A 20,208-nucleotide genomic window follows, 5' to 3' on the forward strand; every position below is an offset into this window, starting at 1 on the left:
TGTTAGCTGAGAGATGATTATTAGAAGTGAGTGTAAGTTTGTCTTTCTGTCCTGATTGTTTTGGTTGCATAACTACTATTTTTGTGTGACTGTATTGTCCATTTGATTATGCAAGATACTGAAATCTTCTCTAGTTTCTCTGTTTCTCCAACAGAATACCATTTGTTGTTAAAGATAACCAGACATGGTAACGCACAACCCTGTGCAAGTAAGGTACAACTCTCTATCACTGAACAGAGCCAAGAAAGCAGAAGGCAGATTTAACTTTTTAAAATCCCTTTCATAAACTGAAATACAAATGCTGTTACTGTAGTACTTAGTTGTGTAGTCATATACAGTATATACTCTATAGTAAACAGAAGTGGACCGGTATACATATAAATATATTTATATATAATTATATGCTATATAATAAATAAAGTTCACAAGAGGCACAGACCATCACTAAAGCAATCATGAAGAGTTCTAGGATAAAAATTGCTTTGTGGATGTCTTTAAAGTGATTGAAAATCTGGCCAGTTTTCTAAATCAGATGTTCAATCTAAACATCACCACATCATGAATGGTGTAATAAATGTGTATGTGGACAGTATCTCTTTTCGACTTGCAGAATCAAGAGTATGGAGAAAAGTTCGGAAAGAAGATACTGTGATTTTGAAAGATGATAGTGACAGAATTATGCCATAAAACTGGCATAACCTTTGCTTCAAAAGAAATGTAACTGACAAGACAAACATACAAAACTGAAAGGGCTTTGGAGAAAACATTTCAGCCACAGCAGAGCTACTGGGGAGGCTAAAGCAGAATGATTTTAAAAACTCTTAAAAATTTGGGATTAAAGTTAACTACATAGGCTGGGAATATTAAAAAGCAAACACCGAATATCTAATTTAAAACACTACTTTACTTTAAGTAAGTTAGTAATTACGAGACAGGGTAGGTTACTTAAGTTGAACGACACACTGAAAAAAGCAACACAATTATAAAAAATTGTCTTACATTTCTCATGTGTCCTGCTGGTCTGCAAGAAAAGAATTTGACATACTTATGGTTAAGGTACTATACATTTGACAACTCTTTTCCCATTACTCAATGACAATTCAAGAATTAAATAGTAAACCTCAAGCTGATTGAAAAACCAACTGTACATTATTACCAATCACCCAAGCACAAGTTTGAGATGATAAATGCTATTTTAAAAGATGACGTTCTTATCCAAGCTGACCTTTAGTGACAATTTCTTGCTCATGGTCTATGCTCCCTTGTTGCAGACAGGCGGACATGCTTTCGGACATTAAAACTACCATAAACAGAAACACCATGATCATCATTTGATCAATTATCATTACACATCTAAATCAATATTAAATACTCACAATTATAAAGGTGCAAAATGCAGTCATATGGTGTGGTCATAGTTCAACGACTCTTAAAACTAAAACGCATTTCACTTTAGTCAGATGAGAGAAAGGGAATTTAAAAACAAATAGCACCTAATTGCTATTAGGATTTATGACAATTCCATCTTCTTTTTATAAGGTATGTAGTTTCGGCCTTATTCCACACTGCAGTTTAGAGACCACACTTTACACATGTACAGTACCATGTAATCTCTGCATTGCCATATTGTAAAATTTTAAAGATAAGGTTTTAAGCCAGATAAATGTGAATGGAGATCAGCTAACAATATGGGTAGTAGGAAGAAGGTAGATGAAAAGCTGCATAAAACAAAAATAAATGTAATCTGAATTCATTAAAAGTTATATCCTATCCCCCTCTACAGCCCTACCGCTTGTATGTTAAGAAATGTTAAAATGACAGGTAAAGCTTTTACTTTAAGAACCCCCTTCTCACATTTGCACATTTCCTTGCATATTTCATAGACATAGAACATAGCCAAGGAAAAAACCCTGTAGATTCTGAGCGAGATGGTGGAACCATTTGTCAGTAATATAAAAAAAAACTATATAAGTAGTACTGCTCTCAGACTCTATAACAAAGAATTAATGAACAAAATGCAACATTAATAAGTCATAGAGTTATTATGTAAAGTAAAGTTAATTACTCAAAACTGTCCATGATAAACTATGGAAATACAGTAGGTGTGGCTGCTGAGGATTTTAACATTTGATATAGATGTATCTGTTTCATGGGTAAGCATGTGATTTGTTCAGAAATAACAATATAATTGTAGTTTTAACACTTATTGGAAATATGTGTTTATACAATAGGTTCATACAATAAATAATAAAACATGTTACTGTTACAAGGATTTTATCATTTAAATAATAATAAATTATAAATAATGATCAACTTAAAATATTCAAATGTTTTTTTTAAATGGTTTAAATGTGTATTTATATTTACATATACCAGTATTAAATGAAAATATTTTTTACAACAATATCACATTTCACTGACATTCCTGATATTTTGGGGATTTACATTAAATTTGGATGAAGGCTTTCTTCATTTGCAGTTCATTTTTGTTTTGGGTTCATTCTCCTGGCTAAGATGCAAAATATGATTAAATTCAGGATTACCTTATTCTACTCATAAAAAGTAAGATAGAGCGCTAGAGAAATAAATCTACTGTGATAAACTCCTACAAGGAGAAAAAATAAGTTTAAGTGAAACACATAGGAAGTTTAGTTTATCCTTGTGTTTAAAGACAAAAAAGACCATTTTATTGTCAAATTCTTAGCACAAAGTTAAAGCACTTAAAATCTGTATTTCTGTTCTTTTTAGAACATTAATAGGCTTTCTATATTCTATATTTTGAAGAAGTCAATGAAAAAAGATAAATATTTGATTTAAAGCAATCAATGATGACTGTGTTACATCAGACCCGCCACAAGGAAAGCTGCCTTATAATTTAGTGAACACTGACATCACGCATTAACGCTGAAATGGAAATGAGGTTAAAGTTACCTCTTCCTCTTGTTCTTGATCAGAATCAGATTCCTTTGAGTCACAAGAAGCAATGTAGAAGAAAGAGCAAGCAAAGCAAAGTTCAGTCAGTACGTTACCACAGCAGGAGGGGAAAGGTATCAGATTTAAGACGATTAGGATGTGCCGCTTAGTCAGTATTATTCCATCTTACAGGGAGCAATTTTACATTCTGGTGTATATTTTTTTCATTGAATCATGCATATAACTTGAAGTACAACAATGTCAATAAAGAATTTGAAAAAACATGCACTTTATTGCAAAAAATATAAAATGAAAAGGAGCATATAAGGAATTATAATATATAGAGCAAGGGAAATACTCTCAGTTATCAACATAAAATGAAAAGATTAGGGTGAGCCAAGAACAAGCTTCAATTTTCTTTCTTACCTTTGAGTATGCAGGCAATGTGATGTTTAGGTTACATATGGCATTTTGTACCAGACTTCTGTAGGATCTGGGCTCCTTCATGAAAGACAATCGCCCACAGGGCTCCTGTGTGTTGTCACGTACCTGGTGCAATCACATCAGACATTCATGAAAATGGCCAGGTACATACAGAGGGTCTTTGAGATTCACTGTAGTTCACTAAAGAACTAGTTGAAGACATTTACTGTATATTCTGGTTACAACTTAGTTGTAAACTCTAATGACTTAAATTCACTTGGATAAACGATAATAGTATTCACTTTGATTGGATGAATATATCTGCATATATGGTTATTAACATGTACTCTACCACAAAATGTAAAACGTCTTAACCTAACAGTTAAGGAAATTGTTAGAAATAAGGCTTCCTTGACATGTACTGTAGGTAGCTCTAACCTGACATCTGTCCTGTGTTAAAAAAAAGTCATTTTAATTGCTTTACATCATTCTTTAAAAAAAGAATTACCTTAATGAAAAGTGCAAGTCTGTTTTCCTTGAAAGCAAAGAAACTAAAGAGATGATGCTGGCCACTTTTTGTCAGTGGTACCAGGTTACCAAAGCAGTCTGCATAGATGGGTTTCCCTTCTAGTACCTGTAAAAGTATGGGGAACATTTAGATTGTTAAGTTGTAATGACCCAACCCGGTAACTACTGTCCAAGTCTGGGGTAACAAAATGTTTATTTTCAATTCTCACACTACCCCAAATTTCTAAGGTAAGACAATGGGGATTCTCGTTGAATTTTCTCAGTATTTATCAGGTATTTCACGAATTATCTAAAATGTTGAGAACTGCCAATGGCTACGATTCCAGAAGGATGCTTCCCCATAACAGGCAACCTTATCTCTTGTAATTGTTTCAGACCTAATTTATACGACAGGTGGGGGACATAAAACTTAACAGCTGTGTAATTAACATCCAATTTGTCTCCTAATGCCTCCCTCACCTCCACATCCCTGCTCCGAGCCACCTCGACAAAATTCTCCTGGTTTTCCAGTGTCTTGTCCACCTTGTCATCTGTCATGCAGAAACACCTCAGACGTGCTTCTATGGGATCATGAGATTTGGCAAATATGACAAACTTGGCCATGTAGGGGACACAGATGATCTCTCTGTAAACTTGTGTAGCAAAGTTAACAGACTCCTGAATCTGTCGGCAATCTATCAGCCAGAACCTGCAAGAAGGCAGAAAAGCATCAGAATATGTTGCCTGATGAACAGTCATATTTATTTTAGATTTACACAATGATCAAAAAGTACACTCCACGAACAGCCATAAAGTAAGACATAATCATGCTTCATCTTTGTGTTGGACCACATCTACTGTAGGTTTTATGAGTGGAATATGACAGAATACCACAAGACAGAATCGGCCCACTGGTGCAAAGCATGTGTCTCACATGAATTGCTGTATCTCTCGTTGATCGGGCCTTTTGACGACATATACTGTATTAATTTAGCAACACGAGTTAACCTAAGTAATGTCTGTTCCCTAAAATGTAAGTTTGCCTGATAAATTAATAATTTTGTCATTTTTATGATAACATTTACGAATTTGTTGCCAATTTGATACCTATTTTGTATCTTACCTTGCTGACACATTTGTTGTGAAGGACACACAGTCGTTGACAAATGTTAATGGTGTAGTTCCTGTTATGTCTTCCCATTGTGCTGGAGTTGTACCACCTGTAAAGTCAAATAAATAGATTTAACCACACACTCTATAAATTGTACCCAGGTTTGCCTAATTCCAAATCATTACAAAAGTATTATGTCCCTTGCTCACTGAGAATTAATGTATAATTTTTGAGAGTTAGCTCTGCTGAAGTTAGCATTAGGGTATCAGACTTCTTATAAACTAATAATCTAATAGATAATATGAATAATGAATAATTATCTAAATCTATTAGATTTTTGCAACATGTTTTATGTAATATATTACTGTACTGTACTGTGCAATTTACTGTACTCCCTTTTATAATTATATATACATTTTTCTCAACATTCACCTGTTAATACCATACAACCTGTACCTTAATTGTTCTGTAGATCTTCCAAATTATTAACAAGATGAATGTTCAAAATTCTACAATGGGCTGATTGGATAGGCTGAAGGTTAAGAAGTTCTGATCTACAGTAGACTCATATACTGAACTGCAAAGTTTGTGATTTATAGTTGTAACTCTGTGGCACCATATCAATGTGTCAGCTTACTGTATATGTTTTAATTGAATTCATAAATATTGCTATCGAAAATAAATAACATTCCTATCCAGGAAACCAAAATTAACAATGAATGTTAATTGAAAAAGGTCTGAAATCAATGAATGAAAGAATACTGTCAGTGATGGATACATACCAGTAATGCTACACAATAATCTCAGGGTTGGAGTGTCTCCACTGTACCCATTCATTATTCCATCAGCAGAGGATTTGGGAATAGGAATAGTCATTGTGATGGGTTTATGGAATTTTCTTCTTCTGGGTTCTAGAGTAACAATGGGACTGAATGTTGCCTTGTTGCCTAAAATCTTCCTCACCAGCTCAACATTCATTGGCTGTGCCTATGCAGGAAAAGAGAGAGAACAGGTGAGTATTTCGGAACTGACGGGAGATAGTACGTGTAATTCAGAGAGAAAGGAATATATTGGTAATAAAATCCTTTCTCTGCAATTTAACAATGAAAAATTTTAGTCACACAAAGGAAGCTGAAACCTGTAGCAGCCAGGACTGAATGCTCTGAGCAAGCACTTGTTAAGACAGGAGAGTGCTTTAATGCTGACTGAACGGTTCCCATACCTGCAGGCCAACCCGGATCCTCTTGGTGAGAGCTCCCTCAGGAAAGACTGCCTGAACCTGTGGAACCACTGTGCTGCTCAGGACTCCACCTTCAGGCCCAATCAGGTTGCTGTCCTGCTTAATCCGAGACACTACTGCAAAGTACTGTGGGAAGTCTCTAGTAATGATACGGCAAATGCGTTTCTTCTCCAGTTCCTCAGGAGGATCAAGCTCTGAACAATGATGAAAAAAAAACCGGAGTAAACAAACCTTAATCCTTAAATACAGAAAACAAATTAAATTTCAATGACAACAGTTCTTGAAAACTTTGAGACTGTGTAACAACAGCAGTTGGTAGAGGAAGAGACAGCTGGTTTATTTGCAAGCACAGACAGGATCAAGAAGGCAAACAAAAATGTCCATTACTAGCCTAGAAAAAATGGAGCAAAACAGAGGGGATTTTGCCTGAGTAAAACACACCCAAACTAGGTGGTGACCCAACTTAGACAAGAGTACGCTCCCACCTGGTAAATCACTCACAGTGGACTACTGATAGGGGTCGGACCAGAGCCAACATCTAGAAAATAAATAAACTTTTGCGGTTGTAATACTTATTTAATTTTAATGCCTCTTAGTATACAATAGGTGTGGCATTCAGATGTTATTGAATACTGTATACTGTATATAAAGTTTTAAGCTTTAATCTGAAGTCATGGTTTATATTTTGACTTGAAAAATGGTGATTAGAACAAATTCACTCTCTGAGTGACCAACATCCCAAAGCTAGCACATCTCACACAAGTTTGAGAGGCCTTTACCCCCTCAGCCTCACCTTCATCCATTCCATTCAAGATCTCGTTCAGCTCCTCCTCAGTGTGCTCACAGCTGTGCTCCTTCCAGCTCTCCCCCGTCTCGCTGCGCAGCACCACCAGCTCCCTCTCCTTCCCTCGCAGTGCAGCAAAGTGGGGGATCTCCACGATCACCGGCCTGGGCCAAGGACAAGCACACAGTGAGCAGCCAGCCTGGGCTTCTTGGGTCTTCCTGCACTGCACATTCAGGTGGTAAGGCCTGGAACGCACCAGCTTACAGCTGCTGGAGTGAGCTGATGTTGTCACATGTTAAATTTATCTTACAGCTCTTGAGATACATAGATAGCCTTAGATGCTGGACTTTAAGCGGCCCATTTTCACTGAAGATGGTCATGATATATTTTTATTGATCCATCTAGTTTAATCTGTCTATCAAGTGCTTTATGTCTACCCAGAGTGAGTAAAGCAAGTAAGGAGACCCCTACTATGAACTACAAAAAAACAAAAGTCCACCAAGCTGGACTTTCATGACTACAATATTCACCAGTTTCTAGAAATCTTAAGAATCGGATACTAATACATACATATTTGCATAATCAAAGCAAGGTATTGGTGCCCTGGATCTTGTCCTTTTGGAAAAAAAATGGACACACCAATTTTTTTGCTCTTTAAATTTTTGTGGCCACTTAGGTGTTGCTTAGGGATTGCTAAAGGGTCCTTGTTAATTTATTCGCAACAAATGTATTCCACAAATTTATTTGGTCAACACTCGTAGAAAAACACAGTCTGCTGTATATAAGAGTGTCGTAACTACCAACAATAGAAAGTCCCATCATAAAGGGGTTCCTGACACCTGTCTGTTTCCCTCAAGCTACAGATAACCTCTTTTTTACTAAAATGTCAATCTGTGCTTAGTACTTAAGGGGATATTTAATATCGGGAAGATCTTTTTACACTACACTGCAACTTTACTGTTAGAAATGTGTTTCAGGCATTACAACACCCTGATATGCAGAACAATATATTGTATGTAATCCGTGTCTATGGGAGTATCATGCTAAAACTAAAGAAAACTCCACAAAAAAAATTGTGAGGTGAACACACATTGCACTAGACAGTCAAAGCATAGGACAACAGGGTTACTGGGGAATTAAAAATAAAAATATATTTAAGAAATTAAAATATAAGTATATTTTGTAATGCTGGAAAGAAAAAAAGTTGGAAGGCAAAAAATAAGGATATCGCACAGGATATAAAGAGAATGAGAGGCCAGAACCCATGGGTTGTTTAATACTGTATGTCTCTCCTACCCAAGGAATTTTGTTCCAGGTGGCCCAAGCTGAAGTATTCGGCTAACCAAGCTTTCTCCCTCATTAAGAGGGGGAGGAGCAGTGGGAAGATGCAGTTTACTGAATGAATCCAAAGCAGCAGTGAAAACAGAAAGAGGATAAATAATACAGATTTTATTTCATCTTGTTATCCGCAGGTGGTTCTCAGACACAAAATACCAGTGGGAAGCTGATGTACTGTCTGCGCTGACATACAGATTTAAGCAAAGTGTAGTGCTCAGCTACAGTAAGTGTAAGCTCCAGCCAGCCCATCAGCATTGATTGAAATGGTCTTCTTTCCAGAACCTGCCTCTCATCAGTAGTGAAGTGCAGCAACTGTTTGTCCTGTAAAACTAAGGAAGCATTTTTTATGAAAACGAGACTTTATAATCTAATTAAAGACGACAGATACTGTATACTGTAAAACACAATTTTGTTTTGAAAACTATAACACGAAACGTGAAAAGAACTGTTTAATTATGTTACAATGTCTTCCATGAACATTAGTTTTTCTCAAAAACCAATTACAGCACATTATTATAAAGAACACTCTAATGCAGAAGATATGGACATTATTTTATTATGAATTCAATTTTTTTCATCAAATTAGAACATACTAAATTAATCATGGTACAGTTTTCTACTGTGTGTGGAATCTCAGTTTTAAAACTGCTTATTGAATATTTAAGGTTAGATTGCAATTCCTGCTATCCTGCCACAGAGACCATTAGCAGGAATTGTTTACTCTTGGTAAAGATCTTGGCTAACTTGGAAGCACAGGATGGAAAGTGTTGCATTGGACGCCACCACCACAGAGGCATGTTAAAACCTAGTATAAATAATCTATGTGTCTCAATTCTTACACTAAATCCTGTACAAAACCAGAAACAACATACAATAAAACTGAGCTTAGCAACACGTAGGGGATGGAATGGAATTTGGGAGGTACAGTAAAAAATGCATAGTGAAAAAATAACCAGAGACATGAAATTCCTGGCAACTGTAAGACCCAAAGATATCAAGAAACCACTTTTATCTTGTGTTATGCCGAATGGCGATCCATTATTGATGTGTTGCAACTATCTCATTCTAGGCGGTGATGTTTGACAGCCACAAATACATATGATGGGTGCACAGAATGGAAATCCCACTGAAATCCTTCCTGATTATCATAATAATTGAACAACATACAACAAAACAAATTTCAGATGTACCTGAATGCATTTAATTTGCATAATCATGCATTATTCTGCAAAGCTGTGGGTATATCAGGATGCCATTCAGAGAAAATATGGTCTCACTTAAAAATATCAAATAATGATGACATTATCATCATCCTTGGACAAGCTAAAAAAGGTTTGTCAACTTCTAGAATTAAAACAAAACGTAAACAACCCACAAAGGTCTAGGCAAACTACAGTTGTCACCAAAACTGAGATTTTTAGGACTTTAGGAGTACTTGATACAGACTGAAGATATTGAGCCATGTGAAGCCCAAGGTCATGCACACTCACACCACAAGAGCAGGAGACTTTTGTGAGCCTTACAGTGATTCAAAATCAGAAAATCAGGATAGTCTTTTTTGCTCCCTCATAGCCAGGACAGTGAAAAAAAATTTCAGAGCGGCATTCTGCCCATGGAGCTTCAGCCAAAGTAGTGAAAGCTTTGAACAAAGTGAACAGTGAGCAAAGATATTCTCAGAGCACCCGGTCTCTCCTGTTTTGAAGACGGGATCTTGTAAGGGTTCATACTGTATAGTGTTATATAGCATAGGAAGAGGTACTGTAGCATCTGGCCACTTCTGTTATGCCATCAACAGACACAAGGTAAATGCTGTAGCATGCAATAAACTTCTGACATTAAACTTCACTGAAGCTTTTAATAGCACAACACTGCTCAACATTCAGGATAAGCTTCACTGAGAGAAGAGAGCACTAGAATCCTATAGAATCCTCGAGAACATTTTTTTGTGATTGGTAAAACTGTGGTGAAGGTTGGGGACAGTCTACATGCTATGCTAAGAAGTGATCTAATTATTCTAGTGCTAGAAAGCAGCCAGGTGTGCTCTTTTTGCCACTACTCTTTCTGTCAGATTTAATAAACTAGATTTTCTAGCTGAACTAGTCTTATCCTCGAAAATTTCCCTTTCAAATTAAGTACTCAAACAGTCCCTTGATGAGCGTTTATCCACTAAGTCTTCCTTCATACAGTAAGTCAAACTTTATGGACAAATGGTAGACCAAGTTTAATTACACCTTTAATGAAAGATTTGGAAAATCAAACCTACTGTTCTTAAATGTGCTGCAGGAAACCAAAAGGGGTGGCGAACAACACCACGGTGCACTGAAGTTACAGGATACAAGAAATGCAGTGGTGTTCAGGGCAAATCACATTGGAACGCTTCACACAAACACAGACTCACCCGAGGAACTGAGCTCCAGAGGGGCCCACTTCGATCAGCCTGCTGGCCAGCCCCTCTCCCTCCACCATAGGTGGCATGGTGGCCAGACGGTGTCGTTTCACTAGGCGGCAAGTCACCCTTGTGGGGGCTGTGCACTTCCGGGGAGGAATGATGATGCGGAGGCCGTTGTGACGGCAGCCTCTCATGGCTCCGCCCCGGGCATCGACCATGAAGCTCACCAGGAAGCTGCAGACACAGACACACGTCTTTGCACGTTCTCCATGCTCTCTTTTCTATGATTGTTTCCAAAGTGCTAACATGTTCTCTTTCTTATAACGGTTGCACAGTTGTGTTTGATACAGGAAAATGGGAGCATATTATAGTCTTTAAACCAGAAGAGTGGATTTAAAACAAAAGGTATTCCAGATACAAGAGAAGGATAGGAATACCCACCATGTTAAATCTGTAAAAAGTGAATGTATTCCTGATTTTCTTTCAACTTAATCACAAATCTGTCTTAACAAGTTGTCTTAAGCAATAACAACTAAATTTCTCACTGTAAGCAGTCAGTGTGCTTAAAGATGACACAGTGTCCATTACACTGCATAAATTACAAGGATGTTAGAGATATTTTCCTGTGCTAGTTCTTGAATTCCAAACTTTTCTTACAAACTTTTGAATATCCCATACGAGATTTATATGGCTTTTTGAACAGCACAGCAATCCCACATTTTCCAATTAAATAATATGCTTCATTCAAAAAGGCACTTACAATATCTTTGAAGGATTCAACAAAAACCCTTTAACAAAAACCTTCATGCAACACACAAGTTGAAAGCACGGGAGGCATTTTTTGAAGCATAACATGCAACAAGGTAAGACAATGAACCTTGTTAGAGCCGAACCCAGCTAATTTTCAACATGGTATGTGAAACACTCCATCATGCAGATTGTATATCACAATATCCACATGGTGTCAGCTTGTGACATCACACACAGTATGCTCTTGTCAAGTACCACGTACACTATAAAACACGAGACACCACTTAGTACTGGACGTGGCAGTGACCCCATGACTTTTCTGGAGGCAAAAACAATATAAAATGCACAGTAACGGATGAAGCCCCAACAATATATTTACAGACAAGCAGATGCAAGTCAAATTCTTTAATGCAACTGGCTTTGGTTTTTGTTTAATGAAACCTCTAAATCCTAAAAAAACATAAATATGACTACGAAGTCCAAATGGTCCCTAAAACATTAAACCAAGATTTAATGCTTCAAATTGAACTCTCTCTCACACACTTCTGAAGGTGTGGTCATTCTAGGTTCAACTGTGCTAAAGATTCGTAGAAAAACTGCAATGATTTTCTCTCACTTTCACATAGCATCTGCCAGAAAGCAAGGCAGCAGTCAACACATTAAAGAATATATCTGAGAAATGTGCAGTTAAATGACCAGTTAAAATGCTTCAAATATTTTGTGATACAATGTTTATCACAGTACCCAAAGGGAAAGATGGAACACACAGCATTCTTTAGTTAGTAATGCCTTGTTTTTGATTAAAATGCTTTAGGACTCTTTGTAGGTGACTTATACTGCTGGGACTCAGTTATAACCTAGTGGAACCCACTGAGCTCTAAGTAAAATGGCTTTTAAATATATTTAACCAAGTGTACCAAATCCATAAATACTATTTATGTCAAATTCAAAACGGTCCTTTATTATATGTTCTTTGAACATATTGTATATTCAATAGAAATAAAATGGCTGTACATATACTGTGGTACACAGATAATGAATTGAGACATATCATTGTAAATAAATGTTTCTGTAATTGTACATATAATTGTAAATAATTGTGCAGAAATAAAGCACAAATATTTGGATTATCTCACATAAAATGTCATCAAGAACCTCATTCACATATAGTTCAAGTAGGGAGCTGCGTCAGCATTCGTAGGCTGCAAAGGAACAAGTAAAGGTTTATTCCATGCTGAAAAGTGAAGAAAAGGAACCCAACATTTTGACTGTGGAGCCTTCTTCGAGTGTGTGACCCGGAGAAGGCTCCACAGCTGAAACATTGTGTTTCTTTTCTTCTCTTTTCTGCATGGAATAAACCTTTACTTGTTCCTCATTCACATATTTTCAATTATAAAAGATAAAGGACTAATTTCCCTGAATACCAGGAAAAAGAAATGACCACTACCAGCAGACAATGTTTATTAATTAATTATTTGTAATAGAACATGTGGGAAAGGTTTCAGAAAGGTTTCTGGTTAAATTTATCTTGGTACAGTACTTTCAAAGGCTTCATTGTGCAAAAATGAGGAATTACGTTTTTATCTTGCCCTTACTGAAGGCGATACTGTATTACCAAATATCTGTTCTGATAGCAGGCTTTAGTTTATTGAAGGAAATGAAGCAAGAAAAAGTTCCCTAAAGAGCCCTGAAGCATCCCAAGCAGGAAGGTTATAAAGAGAGTTTCAATGGGCAAAAACAGCCTTAGACACTGAAGGACGGGCAAGGTGCAGAGATTCACCTGCTGTTGTCATGGTCAAGGCAGGGAGAGGAGCGGCTGAAAACAGAACAGAGACTAATCACAAAAAAGAAGAAGGAGAGAAGGCTGAAAGATTAGATAAGAGTGAGATTTGTGACCGAATGAAAAGTAAAAAGGTCAGCTGAGGAAAAGGAAATGCAGAATAATTTCACCACCATCAATTTCCACCCCACAAAGACTTTTTTCATTCCCATGCAGCAACACATTGTGGCAGCAATTACCAATGGTCTAGGCAGCCTGGATTTGAAACAGCTGTGAGAAAGAAGAGGTTACCCCACAGTAACAGAGGTTACCCCCAATCTATTTGGCACAACAGAGCATGATTCAAAACTAAAAACTGCATCTGATTAAATCAGGACCCCTAAAATATTTCTAAAAAGACTGTGTGAAGATTTGCTTTAGGTCTTGATATAATCAGTGTACAGTAATCTTGTATTACTGTAATTTAACAGTTTACAGGGCAAACCTGAAAGAGTACTTTTTAAAGAAAGGCTGCATTCAGTCCTTAAACACATCACGAAGACCTTATGACCATCCCCTTAAAGACCAAATCCAAATGTCACAACTAAAAACCCAGCTGCAAATTTCCTCTGGGCCAAAGAAAGGCGCCCCAGGCAAATCTTATTTTCATTATGAAGTACCAGGTTAACTACTGGACATTGGCATATGAGTTGAAATTTGATTCAAGACATTTTCTGATGTTAAAACAGTTTAAACTGCAGCGGTTACTCCCTGGGGAGTAATGATTACCAAGCACGGACACTAAGGTCGCAGGGCTGAGTGTATGAGTACTTAGTCAGTTGCGTGTTCCCATTCTCATGAATAGCGGACTGCTCCATTTTGAGAGACCTACCCTGAATGAATGGGGCTGGCAGAAACAGCCACATTGTCCAGATGCTCACTTCCCCAGCTGATGCGGTATGGTTCAGTCTCCCTGGCAAGGGCAGATATCTAGCAGGCAATAAAAAGTGACTTGTTAGAATGACTCTTGGAACAGAATTGATTTAAGCCTGCTGAATGTAAGAAATTAAAGCTATGTTGTTGGAAAGAATAACGGATGACACTAAATAATAATTTATGCTCAAATCTGATACAGTACACCGTGATTATAGATACAAATCTGATACAGTATACCATGAGTTATTTATTTTTCACAAAGCTACAAAACAGTTGTGATGTTTCAATTATCTTTTGTTTGCACAGCTTAGATGTAAGATTTGCATGAGCTGCACAAGTCACATTTACATGAAAAACATTATATTTCAGTACACACAGTATACATTACATTGTTTTAAACTTTGTTTATAACTAACAAATTATTGGAAATAATATAAAAGGCTCAGCCAGTTCACATAGTGTAGGACACACTATTATGCCACTGAGGAAAGGGATGAGTCACATACCTGGTGACTGGTAGCAGTTATCATGTCCTCAATCTGCCCGTCTTTCATGTATGACCCGTGGATCGGGGTGTGAGACCTGTCTGAACTGAAAGATTGTAGGCTGTTTAGTTAGCAAGTTGCCATGGAGATTCAGATGAAGGAAAGGGGTGGTGTATGAAGAAAAAATGAAAAAATTGTGGCCCGTTAATGTGTTATGTAACTTCTAGGGGAGGGGTACTTTCATAAAATGAAAGAAACCTCAGTGTCTCAGGGAGCACTGCTGGGTGTATTACAGAGAGCTGAGATACTGTAAGTTCCATTTGCATTTCAGGCTCCAAAAGTGCACTATGAAAAATTCAAAATTTATACTGATTCTCAATAGCACAGTTGGGGGAAAAATATTAGATTTCAGTACACACGGTATACATGACATTGTTTTAATCTTTGTTTAGATTACAACTAACAAATTCTGGAAAAAACAGAAATAAAATTCGACTTTTTATTCCTTACCAGTTCTCTGATCAATGCATTATATTGTTCTACTTGCAATGGTTTACCTTAATTAATGTTGTATACAGACTTATCTGAAAGCTATGATTTGTTTTCAAAATTGAGCTTTTTTGTTAATTTAATAAATAGCATCCAATATTTTATGTTTGCATATTTGCCTTGATTCCTGAAAGACATACAGTATGAGGGGTTGTGTGATGTAGTGTTCACTGGTAAAATTGGGATAATATTTGAACCTTCATGGTTCAAATCATCATGACATAAGAAACAAATATAGACTTATGATACAAGCAATGAAGTGGCAACTGCACTAGAGAGAAACATATATGGAATTGGTAGAAACATATCTCCAATAAACAGGTATGACGTTTGGGTAATGTGGGCTTCAGCCCACGTGTCCAAGAGGCTGTTAAATGAAAAGACTTCTTGGGTAAAAGTTAGGAATTTGTTCATCTCGGATAACATAGCTACAGTATGCTCGAATGAAAGGGCTGGTTAAAAAGAGTCCAAATAAGTATAAATATGGAGCAGAAATGATCTTTTTAGGAGATGCTGTATTATGTTTTGATCTTGGATATGTATTTCCAGAAAATCACTTGATGTTAGATAACCATATTTTGTATATTTGATATTACACACAGCTCTCACCCATGTTTATTAGCATGGGCAGGGGGTTCCACTGATGACTTTATTCTTATCTCCAATAAAATGCTACACATACACCCTTGTTTAAACTAGCGATTTCCACAGGAAATAAACAAAACATTATATGAAATGTGCAAACAATGTGAGCCTAAATATCTCTGAATACTTTGGCTTTGAAATGTCTATTGTGAACAATTCTAACATCGTTAGTAGACAATAAAATGCAAACATTTCAAATCGTGGTGTACAAGGTGTTACAGCATGGTAACTACAAATTACAACAATGTAAAAACCTGACACTTTTATACAATTGTACATCAGCAAAAAAGAGCAGTCTACACAGGTGAGATACCTTTAAGACATCTTATCTTACTATTAGTGAATTCTATATGATGTTTGTCTTAAAGATATTTTTTTCTTTGTGAAAACCTTTTCAATTTGATCAGGAATTTTCAAACTCCTACAGAGTCTGACTGTGGACTGTGGAAAACCACCATTAATCCACCAAAATAATACATCTTTGGAGGTTTCTTCCAATCTACATCTAATTCTAGGCATCCAAAAAGGTTCGTTTTTTCAGATCTTGATCTAATAAAAAGCAGAGACCTTAAAAGAAGAATATGTATGAACAATACTGTCCATTCTACATACCTGTGCATGCGACTATGTAAGCATTGTAGAGTAGAATCAGAGAACAAGACGCATGGACCAATTAGTGGAACAGAAGACATACAGTACACACTTTAACACATTTCAGGCACATTTCAGTTTAAGATTTATGTGAAGTAAATCAGTGATTTGTACAGTCAAACATACACTGCAAAATATCATCCTGGATAAAACTAAAATCCTTACAAGATGAATGGTGCACAGTAACATTCCATGTTGTTTTTTTACCTTAATCACTTTAGCAATACAATATACAGTATCATGAAAATCGGACAACATTTTAAAAAAAAATTCATGGGTCAGTCCTGCAATCTGACTCTTATAAAAGTTGTCACAGGTGCTTCCTCAAAAGCATACTGACAGTGTTCTAGCTTGGTTTGACGGACTCAGTGTTGTAAATCAAAATATGCTAAATAAAATAGTGACTCAAAGCACTGGGTAGAATAAATCAAAAGGACGTGTTTTATAAATAGAATGCTGTATATGTAAGAAGCAAAGTCAGAATGTCTCTGACACAACTCACTTAATACATAATCTGTACCGTTTGGTTTTGTATGATAAATATTTCAGTCTTTGCCTATGAAAATGAAGAGAGCTTTCATCAAATATTGTAACTTCTTCTATAAGGCTGTTGAACACTGTACAGTATGTTTAGGAATGTCTGATGTGTGCCTAGTACATCTGTAAACAATAACAGCAGAACTGACAGCATGCATTGCTGTTTTAGATAGAAAAATACAAATCTTAGGAAATACCTGTCAGATCGTCCTCCTAAGCTGAACCTTAAGTAATTCATACCATCTAGGTACTGGCCAGGGAGAGAGTCATCTCCAAGCTCCTTCAGGTCTTCTGCTCTCAGATACTCTCCTCCATCCCCTGTCATAGTGTCATCACCTTGGGAATAAAGACAAAAAATGAAAATGACCTCCAGGACTATTACAATGAACAGCAGATCAAATTCCATGTTCACAGCACCTCAACCCGCAATCAGAGAATGCAAGACAGAGCAAACACAGACACTCAAAAATACAGAAAAAGCTGGAAATCTTTCCAACACAACAGGATCCTGTTTTAAGAGCTTCTCTATGGTGTTTCTTGTATTTAACGGATTTCTTTAAAAGTCTTAAATAATGACTTGTAAATACTGCACTAATTTTGGTTAATGAACCTAGATTCAGAAATTTTTGGATTACATTTGTTGTGCTGAAACAATCTTGGTTTATTCAAATGAAGCTTAAAAATCCATGTAAATCTATCAATAGTGTCTATACTTAAATTTTAAAAATAGATCGGTTGTCTTAAAAAGCCTTTAGAATTCACATACTGTAGGAAAAATATGGTTACTTCCTTTGACAATAACTAAACTAATAACCTAAATCTCCTATAGTTATTCCTTTGAGAATAACTAAAAGCATACAATTTAACATTTTTGTACCTGAAAGAAAAGATTTAAAAAATGTCAAGAAGCTATTTTCTGCACTACATTTTAAAAAACACTAAAATATAACATAACATATACAGATACCGAGATAAGTCCTGGCTACAACTATTTCTTTAATAAATTCACTGTAATTTTAACTTCCTTTGTACTATTATAATATACAGTTAATGTGTGTTTAAGAAATGTTCACATAGTTAAATATCATGACGATATTACAATATTTAGTACTTTAGTACATTTAATCAGTGAATAGTTTCATTTGAGATACGGAGTGCAAAACGCCTGCAACTATATGATGGTATTTATTTGAAAAATGTCTGGTAGTAAATAGTAAATTGAGTCCATTACAATGGTGAGAAGCATTGCTTTATCATGGTTAAAATAAAATAACATGCGTATGAATATAAAACTTCTTCTCCATGCAGACTCACTTGTCTAAAAGAGAGTTATATTCAAGGGGTCAGAACTAAGTTTTGATTATAAAAGTAAAGAGCATGAAACCACTTAAAATATAATGCATGTTGCAAACTGCTTAACATTGTCATATTTCAATCTAACTTGCTTCCTGGTTTCCTGACCCTTCACACTCAAATAGGTTGCCTTGATCATTCAGTGATTCCGCATGTTAACCCATCACATTTTTCTTAACACATGTACAGAAAGAGGAGCTAATGTATCACTTACAGTATATATGACTACCTACAAAAACAGGAATGTAAGTCCAACACACTCATTAGCATTCAAGCGCTAGAGTGCTGCTCTCACTACAGCAGAGGGAAGGCCACTATGGCAGCAAGAAGCAGGAACTCTAACATACTCAGAGAATGAAGACAGACATACTGTAGTTAGACAGTGGGGTTCTGCTGTCAATACCATATTGGCTTCCTGAAAAAAGGAAAAGTTAAAAACAAAAGAAAAGGAAGTATCTCCTAAATGACAACTGAGATACTAGATACAATGGCTTAGCAGACACCTGTATACAAGGATGACTTTCAGCTCCCATAAAGTTTTACAATAAGTGGAGGCTATGATCTTGCCTATAACTAATCTACTGTATAATGTATGTCAAAATGCAAAGGCCTATGTTGTGTGAATATGTGATTCCTCAGAGTTCTGAAAATAATGTTTTCTTGGGGAAGACGTTTAACTATGCATATTAAATAATACAAATATAACTACTATTTACTGGTAGTTAGAATTACAGCTCTAAGAAGCAGATAGACACAAAATTCAATCAAATACTGTATATGTAAATGTAATTTCTATACCCCGCTGTTTTTGTAATGAGTTCTGTTCCTTGACATGATCTTAATATACAGTATAGGCTGCTCTGCAAGTGATGATGAAAAAATATTAAACTTGTTTTTTTATATGAAACGTGTTTTTGTGACTCTTAAAGAAATAAAAAAATGGCTTTTCAATAAAACTTGCAGCAAATCCAAACAGACAACTTCATAGAGCAAATTATTTTCATATTCAGACAATGCACTTCTTTTAAAATAAGAATAATAATGCGCACCTGAAAACATTTTTTCATGCAGCTTTAAAAAATTTGCCAAGTTGACTGGCTGCTAGCATGCATATACAGTAGTGGCTTAAAAAAGTGTTCACCCCCCTGTTTGTTCCACATTTTGTTGCATTCTGAGCTTACAGTCATGATACTTTAAAGCAGGACTTTATTTAGACTGTACAGAATCAACTCCAAACCGATAAAAGCTTTTATGTGTAACAATTGCTAAATTATATTGCATCTTGGCTATTTCGCTGTGGTAGTGTTTTTTTTTTTATATATATAGTCTTCAAAACTACTGTGGAGCACAATCCACATTTGGTCAGAATTTACACTTACAATGGACCCAAACTCATTTTTTTTAATATACAATATATAATATATATATATATAATTTAATAGAACCATCAAATACATCTCTTGCAGTACTGCATCACTTCTGTTTTCAAAATTCCACTTTATTAAACATTCATTTAAAAATGGAATGGTCAGTTATGTTTTACTGTATACCCACCCAATTTGAAATCGCCAGTTGTTAATGAACTTGGCTCAGCACAACAATGCTTGTAATACAGGAAGGAAATAAGCACCTATACAAACATTAACAAAACTACACAAAACTCGTGCCTACCAGAGACACCTACCAAAGTAAATTATTATTTTTATAAAGCAAGTTCCCCAGTGCACCAACAGGATCTCTCATAACTCTCACTACAGTCATTTGCAAACTGTTGTATGGCAAACTGAGAAGAAGCTTGAAGATTCAAGTCCAGACAACCAGCGTCATGCAGCATCATC

The 20,208-nt window shown here is 36.0% G+C and overlaps 1 protein-coding gene across 28 annotated transcripts in view; it reads right to left on the bottom strand.

Annotated features, from left to right (window-relative positions):
* The window catches only part of LOC148677655 (ankyrin-2-like), a 175,112-nt gene that overhangs the window by 25,949 nt on the left and 128,955 nt on the right, over positions 1–20,208 (bottom strand). For 14 of the 28 annotated variants that reach the window (XM_088616679.1, XM_088616971.1, XM_088616890.1 and 11 more), the window contains 16 exons: positions 18,741–18,785; positions 17,215–17,353; positions 14,657–14,741; positions 14,107–14,204; positions 13,236–13,271; positions 10,715–10,939; positions 8,275–8,373; positions 6,988–7,142; positions 6,177–6,388; positions 5,737–5,941; positions 4,967–5,063; positions 4,324–4,552; positions 3,845–3,970; positions 3,340–3,462; positions 2,932–2,964; positions 1,000–1,021 (listed from right to left, as the gene is read on the bottom strand). In XM_088616679.1, the coding sequence (XP_088472805.1) occupies positions 1,000–1,021; positions 2,932–2,964; positions 3,340–3,462; positions 3,845–3,970; positions 4,324–4,552; positions 4,967–5,063; positions 5,737–5,941; positions 6,177–6,388; positions 6,988–7,142; positions 8,275–8,373; positions 10,715–10,939; positions 13,236–13,271; positions 14,107–14,204; positions 14,657–14,741; positions 17,215–17,353; positions 18,741–18,785 (1,929 nt within the window). The remainder of the gene's footprint in view (positions 1–999; positions 1,022–2,931; positions 2,965–3,339; positions 3,463–3,844; positions 3,971–4,323; positions 4,553–4,966; positions 5,064–5,736; positions 5,942–6,176; positions 6,389–6,987; positions 7,143–8,274; positions 8,374–10,714; positions 10,940–13,235; positions 13,272–14,106; positions 14,205–14,656; positions 14,742–17,214; positions 17,354–18,740; positions 18,786–20,208) is intronic. The other 14 variants (XM_088616662.1, XM_088616811.1, XM_088617055.1 and 11 more) reach the window with 8 other exon arrangements.

Source organism: Lepisosteus platostomus, chromosome 1 (genome assembly GCF_059453375.1).
Source record: "Lepisosteus platostomus isolate fLepPlt1 chromosome 1, fLepPlt1.hap1, whole genome shotgun sequence".
In the NCBI taxonomy this organism is placed as follows: domain Eukaryota; kingdom Metazoa; phylum Chordata; class Actinopteri; order Semionotiformes; family Lepisosteidae; genus Lepisosteus; species Lepisosteus platostomus.